Source organism: Muscardinus avellanarius (genome assembly GCF_963383645.1).
Source record: "Muscardinus avellanarius genome assembly, chromosome: 3".
Lineage (NCBI taxonomy): Eukaryota > Metazoa > Chordata > Mammalia > Rodentia > Gliridae > Muscardinus > Muscardinus avellanarius.
The window spans coordinates 75,482,438-75,501,439 of record NC_137788.1 but is presented as its reverse complement, the minus strand read 5'-3'; the positions used below and the strand labels follow the sequence as shown (position 1 = coordinate 75,501,439).

General features: G+C 41.3%; 2 protein-coding genes across 3 annotated transcripts; one reads left to right on the top strand and one right to left on the bottom strand.

The window, feature by feature from the left end:
• Positions 1-1,212: 1,212 nt before the first annotated feature.
• BCL10 (BCL10 immune signaling adaptor) lies at positions 1,213-11,998 on the top strand (the record flags this gene model as incomplete). 2 transcript variants are annotated; one of them, XM_080692532.1, is made up of 3 exons in its annotated part: positions 1,213-1,269; positions 9,095-9,383; positions 11,676-11,998. In XM_080692532.1, the coding sequence occupies 3 exons, from the start codon at positions 1,213-1,215 to the stop codon at positions 11,996-11,998; spliced, it is 669 nt and encodes a 222-aa protein (XP_080548658.1). The 2 variants fall into 2 exon arrangements, with proteins under 2 accessions (XP_080548658.1, XP_080548657.1); XM_080692531.1 differs by having other exon boundaries at positions 11,643-11,998.
• Positions 2,495-2,737, bottom strand: LOC308259712 (U6 snRNA-associated Sm-like protein LSm6; the record flags this gene model as incomplete). Its single annotated transcript, XM_080690904.1, has 1 exon — positions 2,495-2,737. One exon carries the CDS (start codon positions 2,735-2,737, stop codon positions 2,495-2,497), a length of 243 nt encoding a protein of 80 aa, XP_080547030.1.
• Positions 11,999-19,002: the final 7,004 nt, after the last annotated feature.

The window sequence follows — 19,002 nt, the reverse complement described above, 5'->3', positions numbered from 1 at the left end:
ATTTGTTGAATATTTTCCCCACTTTTTTGTAGTTCCCCTGTCTAATAATTCTACCTATGTATGGAGACTATAAAAGCTTGTGTAATCATTTCATGGAAGAACCATGTCCTTGGGAAACCACTGTTCTTCGGAATCTCACGTTAACTTTGTGTTTATCGGAGCATGGTTATTGGCTGTTAACTGGGAATACATCATTTTCTCTTTTGTTCTAAACAGTTGTTACTTTTTGTGTATATACTGCTAAAGTGGTAAGGTTGTAGTTTATTTCTTTTCCCCTTTCAAAAATCTTTAATATTGCCGGGCGTGGTGGCGCACACTTTTAATCCCAGCATTTGGGAGTCTGAGACAGGAGGATTGCGGTTCGTGGCCAGCTTCAGCTACTTAGTGAGTCCCTTTGCAACTTAGTGTGACCCTGTTTCAAAATAAAGAATAAAAAATAGGCCTGGGAGTGTAACTCGTAGTTAGAATGTCCCTGGGTTCCATCCCCAGTACCGCAAAAAAAAAAAAAAAGAAACTTTAATAACTGTACTTAGGCTATGTGTATATTGTGTGTATATATATACATCTTTGTATATGGATAATTAAGTAAAAAATTAAGATAAAGCAACAGGAATTGTAAGGCAAAGTCTGGGAAAATGGAGGAGGAACCCAAAAGGACTGTCTGACGGAGATGAGACTTCAACAAGGCGAGCAGTCTGCAAAGGCGGGGAGGATCCAGGATTGAGCGAGACAGGCCCCACCTCGGGAGAGGATTCCGTGCTGAAAGATCAGCCCGCCGCCTCCAGAACTTGTCCTTCGGAGGCGTGGCTTGGATGACGCCCGCTGTGGGCGGAACCACTCAGGATAGCTTCCAGTTGTGGGCGTGGCCTGGACTCCCGCAGGCTGATACTGATTGGCTGCCTCCGCGATGGGGCGGGCTCTTCCGGTGGACACGCCCGTAGGGGGCGGTGCCTGCGCCGGAGCCTCCTGGAGGGAAGTTACTCCGCTCGGAGCTCCGAGCTCTCCGCGCCCCGCCTGGCGTCCCTGTTGGCCCCAGAGGCGGAGCCGGAAGCGCTACTCTGTGACCCCCGCAAGCCCCTGTTTCCCAGGGGCGACCGCCTTCCTCCAGTTCTGCTCTACCTCCTCTTCTCCCGGGTCGCCCGAGGCCAGAGCCCCCAGTCAGGGCGGGGCGGCTTAGCCCAGGCCGCCGGACCCGGAAGAAGCGCCCTCGCCATGGAGCCCACCGCGCCGTCGCTCACCGAGGAGGACCTGACCGAAGTGAAGAAGGACGTGAGTAGCTCTGCCTGGCCCGGGCGCCGCGGGGCGGGCGGGGGCGGGCTGCAGCCCCGGGGAGAGGAAAGCGGAAACCCGGAGGACAAGGAAGGAAGAGCCTTCGGGTGGGAAGAGCTGAAGGTCCGCGCCCAGGGCCGGGAGAGCGCGCAGCCGCGCGACCTGCTGCTCCACGTTAAGTCCACGCGGGGCTTGGGTTATTACACCTCGTCCAACCGAGAGAGTGTTCGCGGCCACTTGGCCATCCCGCTCCCATCCGCGCGCGAAGCCTCCCGCCCGCCACCGAGCTCTTGCAGGTGCTAAGCTAGGTGAGGGAGCCCCAGCAGGTTCAGCCTTCAGCACACTGCTAGGCTGCTGGCTCAGTCTAGAGCAAGAGCTGGATCGGACAAAGCATCCCAACCAGTGGAGCGAATATATGAAACTCTTTGCAGAGGGGGCTGGGGAAAGGTTAACAGCTGAAAGCACAGCCTGGAATTCCCCCTAGTGAGCAAACGCCCACATATTTAAATGGAGGGGTGTGTGTGACTATATGTAGCTGAGAATCAATTTACAGGTAAACGTTGGAAACATTCAGTAGCTAAATTGTGCTCTGCTGCAGAACTGCACAGACCTTAATATTTATTTGTAAAAGAATGGCTTTGTTGAAGTACGGGTTTTTTTTTTTTTTAGTTATTTGCCAGATGAAACCTAGATAAACACCACTAAAAAAAGTATATTCAATTAAAAACAAACCCAATATGAACTTAAGACTGCAGGGATTTTATTGAATCACTGTGAACATGACAGGACAGCAACTTCTGTGTGTGTGAGGAGGGGTTGCTGGTTTTTGAACTCTGAGTTACATCCCCAGCTCTTTTTTATTTTGAAATAAGTTCTTACTAATTTGCTGAGGCTAGCTCTGAACCTGTGATCTTCTTATCTCAGCCTTCCAAGTACTGGAATTATAGCATGGCACCGCGAAGCCTGGCTGACACCAGCTTTTTTTCTTCTTTTTTTTTTTTAATTTTTTAAGCACTATTATTCTGACACAGAGGTAAAAGAACTGAACTTAAATATGAAAAATGCTTTACAATTCAATTCACAATTTTATATATTTGTCTTACTCATATGTCAGTGAAAATCAACTATTATGAAAAGAGGATATTTTATCACAAAAGAAGCAAAAATTAGAAAAAAATTAGAAAAAATATATTCAGCTATGAGAGGCAGTGTTCCCTTTGTGCCTTCACATCCTTCTTTTCTGCGTGCTAATGTACAACACGTTGTTTCCTCGGATAAACACATCCCCATACTTATTCTTCAGTTTTCCGTTTACATATTCTTCTGTCTGCTCCAGGGCTATGTTCATGTAGCCATCCAGGCAAGCCAGGACCCCTCGATAATCCACTCCAGAATTTAATTTTACCACACCTTGCCGTCCGATGATTTGCTTTAAGAAGTCACTAGAGGTTTGCTTCCGCAGACTCATTTTAACAATCTTGGGAGGCAGGAACCCTGAGTTCTAATCCCAGCTCTGCTACTTAATTAGCTGCGTGGCTTGGGTAACCCATCATTCCACCTCTCATGGTCCCAGGTTCCTCATCTCGCCGCAGGGATCCACAGCCCTGACTCCCGGCGCCCCACGAGCCCGGCCTCCCCAGCTTTCTGAATGTTCATCTATTTCAAATCCCTGACTCTTCCATCCCCTATAAGGTCTATTACACTGTACTCATAATTACTATTTGTGTGACTCACACTAGAAGAAGGAAACTGTATATGGCTGGGACTTGCGCCTTAATTTCCCATTCTGCTGAGATTTATGGAATACCTTCAGCCTGGAAAAATACAAAAAGAAAAGAAAAGTTCAGGTGGGGCATTGTGGCACAAACCTGTAATTCCAGTACTTGGGAGACTGAGAAAACGGGATCACAGGTTCAAGGCCATTAATGAGACCCTCAGCAACCTACTGAGACCCTCTTTCAAAATAAAAATAGGGCTGAGGGTGTAGCTCAGAGATAGAATACTCCTGGGTTCAATCCATGAACCTGAATAAATAAATAAATAAATAAACAAACAAACATACATACATCAGGCCTGTGCTTTATATTCTGTAGTTAAGACTAAGACATTGGATAAATATGTGTTGTCTAATCAAAATGCCAGTAAAACTGTGAACTACAAGAGGTAGGCCTATTATGTTCCTTATTCTGTGGCACACTATTTTCAGCTTCCCACTTAAGATTACAAGGGGCACCTGAAAGAGTACAAGCAGGAGGAAATAATTCCTCCCACTTGGAATACAAATACAGATGCAAAGAGTGGCTTCCAGACCTTCGTACCCCTCTTGTTGTGCATTGATCTGATCTGTCTTTGAAATTTCAGTTTACACCTGTATCAGAATTTCATAACCTTGAGGAAACTGGATGAGTTTTAGGTCTATAAAAATATGTGCAGCCGGGCATGGTGGCGCACGCTTGTAATCCCGCGCTTGGGAGGCGGAGACAGGAGGATCACACAGGTTTGGCGTCAGCCTCGCTGGCTTAAGAGACCCTGTTTCCAAATAAAAATATATAAAATAGGTCTGGGAGTGTAGCCCAGAGGTAGAAGGGAACCCTGGTACCCCCCCCCCCAAAAAAAAAGTGCTGGTTTTTTCCTCCTTAAATATTTATCATTTTCATAATGGTTTATACCTTGGAAAGTTTCTTTTTAAATGTCCTTCACATATTTGAACTGTCTTTTCTCTCAGCTTTAGGTCCTTATTTTCAAATACCTACTGAAAATTTAGTTTTTATATCCTACAGATTGCTCGCTTTGAGTATCAATAAATGAATTTTCCGTTAGCATCCTTCCCCCAAAGTGGCTTGCTGTCCTTTCTATATTATCTGTCTTAATGAATGATACATAGTTGTCCCCCTGAAAAAATATTTCTATCTGAGCTTTTGCTTTCTGTAGTTTTACTTACCAGTAATCAATCATTGTCCAAAAATATCTAGTGGAAAATTAATTGTGCATTAAGGAGCATGATGGAACCCTGTACCATTGCTGCATTCAGCAAGGGGTGTGAATTATTCCTTTGTCCAGGGTAGCTGTGCTGTATACATTACCTGCCCGCTAGTCAGTAGCTATCTCAGCTAGCAGAGATAGCTATTCGGGTATCAGAATGCTTATGTGTAGGATTTAGTACTGTCCAAGTTTTCAGGGTTCCTTTTTTTTTTTTTTTTTTTTTTTTTTGGTGGTACTGGGGATGGAACCCTTCTACTTCCAGGCCACACTCCCAGACCTATTTTATATTTGGAAACAGGGTCTCTTAAGCCAGCAAGTCTAGCTTCGAACCTGCGCGATCCTCCTGTCTTCGCCTTACAAGCGTGCACCACCACGTCTGGCCTATGTTTTATTCTTTATTTTTGAAACAGGGTCTCACCAAGTTGCAGCTGAGACTGGGTGTGAACCTACTATCCTCCTCTCTCAGCCTCCCAAGTACTGGGATTACAGACATGTGCCACCATGCCTGGCAAGGTTTCGTGTTTGAGGAAGAAAGTGGTATCAGTCAGTGGAAATGTCAGACCAATTAGATTTACCAAATCTGACCATCAGAAGGGAAATGTAAGCATGAAATGTAAACATGGGGTTACATGAGTTCATCTTAGAGGTTGAAGGCTATACAACAAAAAGGCTTTTTAAAAAGACCCTTTAAAGAAAAGAACTTTTTTAGAGTGAGCAGTTAAAATCAGGCAAGTGTGGTATTCATGTAAGAAAAGAATGTTTCAAAGAGGGAGTGTGTTCATGTTGGCAGAAGATGAAGACTAAAAGTGCCTGATGTGGCAATGATTGGTCATTGGTGACTTTGAGGGCAAAATGGAAATGTCTAGGGATGAGTTGGAAGAAGAAGTGAAAGAAATGGAGGCCTGCTATATAGAAAGGTGAAAGTATAGAAAGGCCTGGTGTATCAGGTACTACAAGGATAGAAGAGAGTGGTACTTAACTCGTCCTGGAGAGTTAACATAAGGCTTTTCAAAGGAGATAAATACTGATTTGAAATTTAAAGGATGAATGGGCACTTAACTCAGTTCTTGAACAGTCTCAGCTACTTAGCAAGGCCCTTCACAACTCAGTGAGACCCTGTTTCAGAAATAAAAAGACTGAAAAAATAGGACTGAGGTGTACTCGGAGATACAATGCCCCTGACTTCCATCCCCGGTACCCCCCCCCAAAAAAAATTAAATACAATCTTTCATCTGGGTGTGGTGGCGCAAGCCTATAATCCCAGTACTTGGGAGAGGCTGAGACAAGAAGACACCGGTTTGTGGCCAGCCTCAGCAACTTAGCAAGGCCCTCTGTAATTCAATAGACCCTGTTTCAAAATAAAGAATAAGCTGGGTGTGGTGGCACAGGTTTGTAATCTCAGTGCTTGCGAGGCTGAGACAGGAGAATCACAGGTTTGTGGCCAGCCTTGGCTACTTACAGAGGTCCTCTGCAACTTAGTGAGAACCTGCTTTAAAATAAAGAATAAAAAGCCAGGTGTGGTGGCACACGCTTATAATCCCCGCGCTTGGGAGGCTGAGACAGGAGAATCGAAGCCAGCCTCAGCTACTTAGTGAGCTCAGCAACTTAGTGAGACCCTGTTTCCAAATAAAATATAAAATAGGTCTGGGAGTATAGTCCAGAGGTAGAAAGCCTCTGGGTTCCACCCCCAGTACCACCAAAAAGGAAGGAAGGAAGGAAGGAAGGAAGGGAAAAAAATAGGGCTGATGTGTAGTTCAGAGGTAGAATGTCCCTGGGTTCAATCCCCAGTACAGAAAGAGAAAGAAAGAAAGAAAGAAAGAAAGAAAGAAAGAAAGAAAGAAAGAAAGAAAGAAAGAAAGAAAGAATAAAATAGGGCTGAGAGTGTAGCTCAGAAGTAGAATACCCTTGGACTTAACTGCCAGTAACTCTCCTACACAATGGAGTGTACTCCCAACATTTCATATGTAAGATGATTGCAGCAATCTTCTAATTGGTCTTTTTTTACCCCAATTTTGGCTCTCTCTAATCCCCTGCAGATGTTTTCTTACTTCCTCCTATTTATACGCTCCTTTATAACTCTTCATTTTGACTATTGGGAAATGTATGTTCCTCTGCATGTTGTAAAGTCTTCCATGAAAAAACCCCAGTTTTCCTTCCCAGCTTCATTCCTCACCACCTTCTCATATGTACCTTGAGTGCTAACTGCCCAGACTTTTTTTTTTTGGTGGGGAGAGGTACTGAGGATTAAACCCAGGGCATTCTATCTCTGAGTTACATCCCCAGTCCTATTTTATTTTTACTTTAAAATGGGTACTCGCTAGGTTGATGAGAATCTTACTCCTTGCTGAGGCTGTCCTCAAACCTGTGATCCTTCTTTCTCAGCCTCCCAAGTACTGCAATTACAGGCATGAACTATCAAGCCTGCCTTGCCATTACTTCTCAGTGTCTTCCAACTGCATACCTTTATGCCTTTAGCTCAGGCAGGGCCTCTGTAAAGTTCCCCAGTCCTGGATATAGAGTTATTCCTCACTCTATTCTTGCCCAGTACTTGACCTATATATTTTTCTGGGCCATATAAATAATCTTATAATTGAAGCCAGGCATGGTGGCTCATGCTTGTAATCCCAACATTCGGGAGGCTAGGACCTGAGGATCACAGTTCCTGGACTTCTTCTGGACAGCCTCAGCTACTTAGGCTCTCTGCAACTTAGTGAGACCCTGTTAAAAAAAAAAAAATACAAAATAGGCACAGGGTGTAGCTCGGGGGCCCAATACCACTGGATTCCATCCCCAGACACACACACACACACACACACACACACACACACACACACCAAAAAAAAAAAAAAATCTTATAATTATTGGCTTGTATGTGATGCATATTCTCTGACTAGACCAGGAGCTCTTTGCATACAGGATTCAAATCCTGTACATGTCTGTGTAGTAATACTTGGTGCTGGCCACTTGGCTTACCAGGACTTTAGATATCTAAAATGTTTGTTGTATAAATGAATGCAGCCAGGCGTGGTGGTGCACTCTTGTAATCCTAGCATTTGAGAGGCTGACACTAGAGGATCCCAGTTTGCAGACAGCCTCAGCTACTTAGTGAGGCCCTCTGCAACTTAGTGAGACCCTGTTTCAAAATAAAAATAGGGCAGGGGGTGTAGCTCGGAGGTCGAATGCCCCTGGGTTCCATCCCCAGACCCACAAAAATAAAAATAAAAAATAAATAAATGCAAGTGTGAATTCAGTGAGTTGAGAACTACAAGAAGACTTTACTTAGATGACTTTCTGTCCATTACATGCTAGGATGCTGCTAATACTTCCATTGCTTTTAGGTCATCATTATAAATGTGAGTCAAATTAGTCATCCCTAAACATGTATTGATCACCTACTATGAGCCAGGCATCCATCTGTCTTTCTTTCTTTCTTTTTCTTTCTTTCATTCTTCTTCTCCTTCTTTTTTTTTTTTTTTTTTTTTTTTTTTTTGAGGGTCTGGCGATTGAACCCAGGGCATTCAACCTCCGAGCTACACCCCCTGCCCTACTTTTTATTTTGAAACCAGGTCTCACTGTGTTGCAGATGGCCTCACTAAGCAGCTGAGGCTGTCCACGAACCACTATCCTCTGGTCTCAGCCTCCCGAATGCTGGGATGACAAGCGTGCGCCACCACACCTGGCTTGAACCAGGCATTTTTCTAAGCACTTTCCATATATTATTCCTCATAACAGTCAAATAAGGAAATGGGCAAAGAGACACACATATTTTGTAAATAGAGGAGCTAACATATCACTAGAATCAGATTATTAATGCCATTTATTAAGACTAACATGGAGCTGATTTAAACATTGTGCAATGTATCCACATATCGAAACATTACATGCCACCCTGTTTTATGTATAATTTTTATGTTTTCATATTCATAAAAACAAAAAATGTGAACAAATTAATAAATTAGAGTGACATGTATTTTCTGCTTAATTAAGCCCCTTAGGTACTTTTCAGGACTAAGCTTTTTTCCTATGGTCTCCTTTTTCTTAATATCTTGTATTTTTTTCAATATTATTCTTTTTAGTTTCTCTCCCTACACAACTATCTATCTCCCTTCCACCAAGACAGACTCAGCAAATTAGAATATATTCTTTCTAACTGACTTCAAACACATTTTGAGCTTTTTAGTTTTAGATTTGTTTTTGCTTATAATGATGGAGATGGAATAATAACATGAGAAACTTATATTGTGAAACCTCACACCAAGTTATTATCCCTGATCCTGATTAATTCTGAATTCCTTGCTAAATGGTATCTAAAATGTATAGTTAATTGTCTTCTTATTTTTGTCACTGAAAGTGACCTTCCACAGACCTTACTTGTTAACAAGGACCCAGACTCTCTGGGTTTGTCTGACCTCTATTTTTGGTAATGGGGATTGAACCCAGGGCCTTTTTCTCTGAGCTATATCCCTAACCTATTTTATCTTTTTTTTTTTTTTCTTTTGAGACAGAGTCTTGCTAAGTTCCTGAGGCTGGCCTTAAACTTATAGCCCTCCTGTGTCAACCCCCCAAGTTCTGGGATTACAGGTGTGTGCCACCACTCTTGGCTATGTCTGGTCTTGGTTTTTAGGTGTGAAGGTAAGAACAGAAGAACAGAGTGGGACAGAAACTATAAGGAATGTCTGGGACCTGCTTGTGTCAACTGGAACTTTAATCTTAATTAACATGCATTTTAAAAAGCCTGGGTCTCCTGATTCAGAACATTGTCTTACATCAATTAAGATTCCTAATTAATAGTCACCTATGTGGTGTTACAGAATAACATTGAAGGATATTTTATGTTTTCTAGGCATTAGAAAATTTGCGCGTTTACCTATGTGAGAAAATCATAGCTGAGAGACATTTTGATCATCTGCGTGCAAAAAAAATACTCAGTAGAGAAGACACTGAAGAGATTTCTTGCCGAACATCAAGTAGAAAAAGGGCTGGAAAATTATTAGACTACTTACAAGAAAACCCCAAAGGACTAGACACCCTCATTGAATCTATTCGGCGAGAAAAAACACAGAACTTCTTGATACAGAAGATTACAGATGAAGTGTTGAAACTCAGAAATGTCAAACTAGAACAGCTGAAAGGTAAGACGTCTTGGATATCAAAGAAATCTAAGCTAACAATTATTTTTAATATGCCAGTGTTCTAGGGATTGGAGATGAAGAAATGAAGGACTAAGGTTTCTGCTCTTAAGGAACTCATAGTCTGTACATTCCTGTTGGAACACTTTGGAAGTTTCCCCAAATGAGCCATATATACTAAAATAGTTTCTGTAGCATGGGACAGAAGTGTTGAATGTATTATAAAGTTGAAAAGTAGCAGAAAAAAATGCATATAGATGTACTTAGCAGATTTTACCTAAAATCTGTCAACTCAGGAGTTTCTGTACCTGTAAGATAGGTGGAATATTTGCTAAGCCTAAGGGAAAGATAAATTGATTTTATGTTTATTTCTTTCGATCCTGAGGTTAATTATCAACTCTACCCTTTGAAAATTCTATACTGGGTATAAGCACTGTCACTTAAATAACCATTAGATAGAGAACCAGGACATTACTATTTATGTAGTTCTCAATTTCCCACAAAGTAGTCTTGGAGTGAATATTAGGAATGACTTAACTTGATACTGGGCATGGAGGCTAAGGCAGAGGGGATCATAGGTTTGAGGCCAGCTCTGCAACCAAGTGACCCTCAGCAACTTACTGAGGCCCTATTTCTTTTCTTTTCTTTGTACCCAGTTATTCTACTTTTGAGCTATACTCTCCCAGCCCTTTTTGTTGTTGTTTTATTTTATTTTATTTTATTTTTTTTTTGTGTGTGTGTGTGTGGTACTGGGGATGGAACCCATGGGCATTCTACCCCCAAGCTACACCCCCAGGCCTACCTTTTATTCCTTATTTTGGAACAAGTTTTCAACTAAGTTGCAAAGAGCCTTGCTAAGTAACTGAGGCTGTCTGCAAACCAGGATCCTCCTGTCTCAGCCTCCCAAATGCTTATGCCACCATGCCTGGCCTTGTTGTTGTTATGGTTTTTTTTTTTTTTTTTTTTTTTTTTTTTTTTTTGGTGGTACTGGCGTTCCTGGAAGCCCTTCTACCTCTGGGCTACACTCCCAGATCTATTTTATACTTTTTTATTTTTGGAAACAGGGTCTCTTAAGCCAGCACGGCTGGGTTCGAACCTGCGCAATCCTGTCTCCAAGCCTGCGCCACCACGCCCGGCTTTTTTTTTTTTTTTTTTTTTTTGTGGTACTGGGGATGGAACCTGAGGCATTCTACCTCTGAGCTATACCCTCAGCCCTATTTTTACTCTTTATTTTAAAACAGGGTCACCGGGCGTGGTGGCGCACACTTGTAATCCCCGCGCTTGGGAGGCAGAGACAGGAGGATCGCGCTGGTTCGAAGCCAGCCATGCTGGCTTAAGAGACCCTGTTTCCAAATAAAAATGTAAAAACTAGGTCTGGGAGTGTAGCCCGGAGGTAGAAGGGCTTTCGGGAACCCCAGTACCACCAAAAAACAAAAACAGGGTCTCACTAAGTAGCTGAGGCTGTCTGCAAACTGTGATCCTCCTGTCTCAGCCTCCTGAATGCTGGGATCACAAGTGTGCACCACCATGCCCGGCCTTGTTGTGATAACTGGCATGCACCACTATGTCCAGCCCTTGCTTCAAAAATAAAAAATAAAAAGGGCTGGGGGTGTACCTCTAAGGTAAAATGCCCCTGAATTCAGTCCTAGTACCAAAATAAAAGGAAAAATAGGAATGACTTAACCTGTTCTGTGCCTATTTCAGGTAACCTCTCAAATCCCTTTGAATTTTAATACCCTGTAATTCAAAAATCAATAATTGCCATTGATTGATGCAGTTTTATCATATGTCCTTTCAAATTTTGGTTTTATTTGCTGTTTTTTGGGGGGAGGGTACTGGGATTGAACTCAGAGTTTTATGTATGCTAGGCAAGCACTCTACCACCAAGCTATATCCCCAGCCCTTAGCTAATATTTTTTGTACCAAAATGCTAAGGAATATTTATTAGTTGTGAAAGCTATTTATTTTATGAAAATTTTAGGGCTGCTTTATTTTTACAGGTTTTTCAATGGTTAAAAATGTAAGTATACATTAAATTATAGCATGTCATTTAGCTTCCTTGAAACTATTTTCTCATCTAGAAAAAATAAATAATAGTATGGTTGTTGAGAAAAGCAAATGAGATTTAAAATGGATTATGACAGAATTTATAAATTGCAATTTAAATTTGGTTGTATGGTAGCTAGAGGTACAAAGTGGAAGTGAACTCTGTTTTTCTGGTTTTGCTTTGTTTTAATTTACATCTGAATAATTTCATTTTAGGACTGAAATGTAGCAGCTGTGAGCCTTTTCCAGCTGGAACTATGAACAACCTTTCTAGATCAAATTCAGATGAAAGTAATTACTCTGAAAAACTGAGAGCATCCACTGCCATGTTCCATCCAGAAGGAGAATCCAGCACAGCTCCTTTTTTTTCTACTGAATCCTCTCTGAATTTGCCTGTCCTGGAAGTAGGCAGAACTGAAAATACCATCTTCTCTTCCACTACATTTCCTAGACCTGGGGACCCCGGGGCTCCTCCGTTGCCACCAGAGTTGCAATTAGAAGAAGGCGGAACTTGTGGAAACTCCAGTGAGATGTTTCTTCCATTAAGGTCACGAGCTCTTTCAAGGCAATGATCCTTGCTTTACTGCATTTTCATTTTTTAAACAGTTTCAAAAAATGTTTTAAAGGATGTTCATCTTTTCATAAAACCACTGTAGTGAATTATTTCCATGTGATACATGTCTTTAAAATACAATATAACCATACTTTATAAATAGAATTTTTTAGAGTACAAGAAACAAAATTTTAGGATATAGCTAAGTGTAAATCGTGTCAGTCATTAACTTTTCAGCATTTCCCTTTTTCTGTTTTTCATTTTTTTAGGTTCTAGTATTTCAAATTTTTTAAGTTGTAAGACTAATTTTAATAGAGAACATTTCTCTATTTGGGAGTAGACTCTTAGGCTGGAAATGTTTCTCAGTGCATTTGTACTAGAAAGTTTCATAGTCTAATCATCTTTTCCAACCATTAAGCAATAAATTTTCAGCATTAAGCTGTTCCTATTTGGCAACAAAGACAACCACTGATTCGAATGCTGCCAGTATACCGAAAAGATCTCTTTCCCATTTACATGGTCTTACAGGATTTTCTTTCACTCGTGGAGGAATACCTTGATGGAGCTTGAGCCACCCAAAATCTCATTTTGCCAAAATTAATTTATTACTAACCTTTATTAATTAATGCTACTTTCTTTGGATTTTCACCATTTTTGCTTTACCATTTTCATTCCCAAAGAAAAATATTTTGTGTTAATCTCAGTAAATACATGTAATTGGATGATTTTTAAAAAATACTTTCATAAGCCAGGCATGGTGACACATGCTTGTAATCCCAGCATTTGGCAAGCTGAGACAGAAGGATCATGGTGCGCTGACAGTCTCAGCCACTTAGTGAGGCCCTTTGCAACACAGTGAGACTCTGTTTCAAAAGAAAGAATAAAATAGGGGGCTGGGGGTGTAGCTCAGAGGTAAAATACCTCGGTACCATCCCCAGTACCAAAAAAAAATACTTTCGCACTTTTCATTCTCTTGTGATTAGTACCATTGTACAGTTAAAATAACTGGAACAAAATCATTTTGGGGGTATATGTTGCCGGAGCTAGCCAGCAAAAGTACGGGTTCCGAAGAGAGGAGTGAGGATGAAAAGAATTAAATTCTAAGAATTTGATTCAAAGAATATTTAATTCTAGCATGGAAGGATCACCAGTACACTCCCGAGTCGATATCTCTACTGACCGATCCTGGGTTTATCACTCGCGTCCTATTTATACAGCTCCAGGTCAATCAATCCCTCGTGCCATCACCACCTGTGCACATAACAGTCAGGTCAATCAATCCCACCTGAGCTTCTCTCAGACCTTGAACTTTCCATGACCCCAAACATTATTGGCTCTGGGCAAAGGACAGTCAGAAGTATTCTTTTAGGGGAAAACCTTAATGGCTCCCCACAATATGTGTGTGAAAATTCTGTTTTAATACCATTTGGAACACGTAGGCCATGAGCCAGATTTATCTTTTTGTTGTTTAACAAAAATTCATATGACAACAAATCAGGTAGTCAAAAAAATGACTAATTTTGCTCATTTATAAATCTTATATTCTCAATTTTATTTAAGTTTTAATTCTACATGTTTCCTGACATCTATCTCCTATGTATTTCTATTTTTAAAAAACTAGAAATGCCAATTTCCTATTAACAATAAAAGTTTTTTAAAATATAGTGCTAGATTGTGGAATTTAAATTTTTTCAATGGGAAATATCTAAAATAATTTCATATGTACTAGTTTTTTTTTTTTGTATAGAAAACATTACTTTGAGTTGTATTTCTGGTTAACAGAAGTATCCAGGCCTGCCAGGCATGGTAGTGCATGCTTGTAATCCCAGCACTTGGGAGGCTGAGACAGGAGGATCGCACAGGTTCGAAGCCAGCCTCAGCTACTTAGTGGCTCTCAGCAACTTAGTGAGACCCTGTTTCCAAATAAAATATAAAAATAGGTCTGGGAGTATAGCCCAGAGGTAGAAAAGCCCCTGGGTTCCACCCCACCCCCACACAGGAGGTATCCAGGCCTGGTGCACACACCTGCAATCTTAGTGATTTAGGAGGCTGAGGCTGGAGAATTACAAACTCAGGGCCAACCTAAAAAACTTAGACTCTATCTCAAAATTTTAAAAAGAGGCTGGTGATATAGCTCAGTGGTAGAACAACCCTGGGTTCAATTATAGTACCAAAGAAAGGGGGGAAAAAAGCAGAAGTAGACTTTTCATTTGTTAAATAAAATTTGATACGTGGCTTCCTCTTTTAAATTGTAAGTAGAATTTACTCAGAATCAAATTCTGAGTAGCATCACAGTAGCATCTATATAGAGAAAGGTCAGTTTAACTATTGCTTAACTGTTTAGATAATAAAACTAAGGTCTTACTAAACTTTCTTTTAGACTATTGGGTAACTGTATAGACAGTGAAAGTTAGATCTTAATAAACTTAGGCTCTGGGGTTTTGACTCCTATACATCAGTTTCTTTTTTTCCCAGAACAGTGCTAAAAATGTATAAATTAGAATGACAGATTGACATGATAATGTGCAATTTGTTAGTCAACTGATTAATGCCACAGGGAAAAATTTACCTTTCAGGGGTAACATATCTCAGTATAAAAACAGCTCCTTTGAGCTCACTTCTTACTGCTTTTTTAAAAGTAAATACTTTTTGGTACAATTATAAGTTTACAGAAAAATTGAGTAAAAAGTAATTTTCAAATAGCCCTTCTACAGTGTCCCACATTAACATCTTGCATTGATATGGTACATTTTTACAGTTGATGACCATTTGATACCTTATTATTCTAATCTTGATACCTTACTATTAACCAAAGTGTTCAGTGCAAGGGGCTTTTAAACATTAAAGTAGGAAACTGTACATAGGAGTTTGGTGTTTAGGGAAAACTTCTAGACTCATTTTTATTTACTTATTTATTTATTTGTTATTTTTGCAGCACTAGGGATGGAACCCAGGGGCATTCTACCTCTGAGCGACACCCCAGCACTATTTTTTTATTCCTTTTATTTTGAAACAGGGTCTCACTGGGTTGCAAAGGGCCTCGCTAAGTAGCTGAGGCTGTCCGAGAACTGCATTCCTTTCATCTCAGTCTCCCAAATGCTGGGATTCCGAGCATGAGCTACCACACCCAGCTTACTATTTTTATTTTATTTTATTTTATTTTTGTGGTACTGGGGTTCCTGGAAGCCCTTCTACCTCCGGGCTACGCTCCCAGACCTATTTTTTATATTTTTATTTGGAAACAGGGTCTCTTAAGCCAGCACAGCTGGCTTCGAACTTGCGCGATCCTTCTATCTACGCCTCCCAAGCTCAGGGATTACAAGCGTGCACCACCACGCCTAGCGCTATTTTTATTTTTTATTTATGTGTTTATTTTCGTGATACTGGGGATGGACCCCAGAGGCATTCTACCTCCAAGTTACAACCCCAGCCCTATTTTTCACTATTTATTTTGAAACAGGGTCTCACTGAATTGCAAAGGGCCTAAGTAGCTGAGGCTGTCTGCAAACTGCAATCCTATCTCATCCTCCCATATGCTGGGATTACAAGTGTGTGCCACCATGCCCAGCTTATTCTTTTTATTTTGAATCAGGATCCCTCTAAGTTATAGGGGGCCTCAGTAGCTGAGGCCGGCCTCAAATATGCAGTTCTCCTGTCTCAGCCTTCCAAGTACCTGGATTACAAGTATGCACCACCAGGCCTACCCTCTGGTTCATTTTATAAATGTGGAAGTTGTTGGCATAAAGTAGTACTTAAAGCCACAGGACTTAGTAAACTTGAGTATATTTAAAGAAAGCGGGGTGTGGTGATATGTGCTTGTAAACCCAGTACTTAGGAGGCTGAAACAGGAGGAGCATAGGTTCGAGGATAGCCTCAGCAAGTAGTGAGACTCTTCATCAACCTAGTGAAACCTTGTTTTCAAAAATTAAAATAGGGCTGGGAGTGTAGCCTGGAGGTAGAATGCCCCAGGTTTAATTCCCAGTACCACAAAAAGAAAAAGAAGAGAGTCAGGCGTGGCAGCGCACACTTGTAATCCCAGCATTTGGGAGACTGAGACAGGAGCATCAAGGTTTGCGGACAGCCTCAGCTACTTACACCCTTTGCAACTCAGTGAGACCCTGTTTCAAAATAAAGAATAAAAAAAAAAAATAGGGCTGGGGTATAGCTCAGAGGTAGAATGCCCCTGGGCTCCAACCCCAGTAACGTCAAAAAATAAAAAAAAAAAAAAGGACCCTCAGGCCTGAGCCTGAGGTGCTCCTACATCTAGAAATGAAACGAAGGCAACCGAGAAAACTGAAAGGGAACCAAGTATTGATTACACTTGTAATCCCAGTACTTAGGAGGCAGACAGGAGGATTGCAGGTTCGCGGCCAGCCTCAGCTACTCAGTGAGCCCCTCTGTTACTTAACAAGACTCTGTTCCAAAAATTAGATTAAGCCGGGCATGGTAGCGCACGCTTGTAATCCCCGCGCTTGGGAGGCTGAGACAGGAGGATCGCACGGGTTCGAAGCCGGCCTCAGCTACTTAGTGAGGCTCTCAGAAACTTAGTGAGACCCTGTTTCCAAATAAAATATAAAAAAAGGTCTGGGCAGAAAGCCTCTGGATTCCACCCCCAGTACCACCAAAAAAAAACAAAAAAAAAACCTAAGATTAAAAAAAATTAGGGCTGGGGGTTTAGGTCAGAGGTAGAATGCCCCTGGATTAAATCCCTGGTACCACAAAAACTAAAAAGTAAATAAGAAAAAATAAAACTGAAAGGGGTCTGGTGTAAAAGTAGGAAGATGTTGAAAGCCAGCTAGTCCAATGGGGCGCGAGTTTGCTCGCGGTCAAGGGTCTCAGCAAAGGTGGGGAAAGATAGGGTGACGTACTACAGATTCTTATCTGTAGCGGTTCTTTCCTAGGAAAATAATCCTATGATCGGCGCTTTTGAAAAAGAACCTGACATGGATCAATGCTTCTTGTGCAATTGAACACTTTATTTTGGACACAAGATTTTTTTATATATTCCCCTCTCCCAGTGAATTTCTAGTAAAAAGAAGTGCAAAACACCCAAGGTACAAAAGAGAGATACACATGCAAATTACCAACCCTGAACAAGACAAAAGTAAGGCATGGGATATCCCAGGTCTTTGTGATTGAAATCAGTCCCATTATCTCAGGTGGGCCTTGTGCTCCTGAGCCCAGCCCCCTTTGGCCTTGCAGCTGCAGAGGCTTCTATTTGGCTAAAAGTCACACCCAAAATCCCTTGAAGAATTTAGTTTTTAAGATCACTCGAAGAATCCAGTTTTTAAGAGTTTTCTTTAACCCTTTCAGAGCTCTCATCCCTAGGGCTTAGTCCAATGTCCTCCTTTATATATAATGGGGGACGAAGTCCGAGATTCCAGCTTTCATATAGTTATCGTAAGGAAAATCCGTGTTCCTTTATGATGATTTAAGGAACTTCGATGAATGTCTGCTGGATTTTGTCTGCAATACTATCCACTGTCTGAAAACTTAAACTCATGACACAGTTTAGCAGGTAAACACCAAGAAATAACATGAGGTCTTTAGATTTAGTTGTCAGATATATTTATCTAGCAGCTGAGCATTTTTCCTCTTTTAATAATCCATATTCCTATCACTAACCCTCTGCAACTTTCTTTTCTTTTCTGATTACCCTAATTCTCTCTTTCCCATTCGGGCCAATCTTAGGATAAGCTCTTCTTCATACAAAAATGCTTTCTCATTCTCACCATATTCTCTTTCTTTCACCTTTACACATCTATTTTATCTGTCCTTTGTTTTGACATAGCTATTTTTAACCAGGTGGTGTCGCTGTATTGAAGGTCGAAGGTGGACTGGAATGCTGCTTCTTATTACCATTTGAACAAGGCTCATCTAATTACCATTTGAGCAAGGCTGAAAGTTTACTGGAAGGATTATTTTACATGGATTCAATTTCTCTCGCAGTCCTGATCTTTTTTCCACCGGAGCAATTTCATGTGGAAAGTTAAAAGAATCATTACTGAAAGAATAATAGTTATGAAAGAATATCTAAGAGTGGAGAATACTTTTTGCCAGCGACCACACCTTCTCTCGGGGCTTATTTCTCACGTTGAGAATCGCCTATGGACTGCATGAATAAGAATGCAGATGCCGAGAGGGCGTGGCTGCAGCTGGTATCTGCAGGAAGAGAACTAAAATGTATCATCTAGTGAAAGGCAAGAGAAGTGTTTCAAGCCGGAGTGGTGGTGCACACGCTTATAATCACTGCACTTGGGAGGTGGAGACAGGAGGATCGTGCAGGTTCAAAGCCAACCTTGCTGGTTTGAGAGACCCTGTTTCCAAATAAAAAATATAAAAATAGGTGTCTGGGAATGTAGCCTGGAGGTAGAAGGGTTTCCAGGAACCCCAGTACCACCAAAAAAAAAAAAAAAGCGTTTCAAGAAGGAGGCCTACCTTGTTGAAAGCTCAAGCTATAAGTGGCCTTTGATCACACAGGCTTTTGGTGTCTCTGATAATGGATTCATATTGTTCAAGATGTCCAAACCACAGTGGCACTCAACAGTGGGCCAGTTTTAAGTCATAGGATAACTACCTATATTCCTCGAATGTCAGTTTTACTCAAGCAATTTAAAAAAAATGTTTGTCTGTTAAAACAGTATCCAGAGCCGGGCGTGGTGGTGCACACTTGTAATCCCTGCACTTGGGAGGCAGAGACAGGAGGATCGTGCAGGTTCGAAGCCAGTCGCGCTGGCTTAGGAGACCCTGTTTCCAAAAATAAAAAAATAGGTCTGGGAGTGTAGCCCAGGAGGTAGAAGGGCTTCCAGGAACCCCAGTACCACCAAAAAATTAAAATAAATAAATAAAATAGTACCCAGGAGCTTTAGCACACACCTGTAATCCCAGAATATGGGAGGCTGAGACAGGAGGATTGCAGATTCAAGGCCAGCCTCAGCAATTTAACAAGACCCTGTTTCAAAATAAATAACAAAAAACTAGGCATGGTAGTGCATGTTTAAAGACTCAGTACTTGGAAGGCTG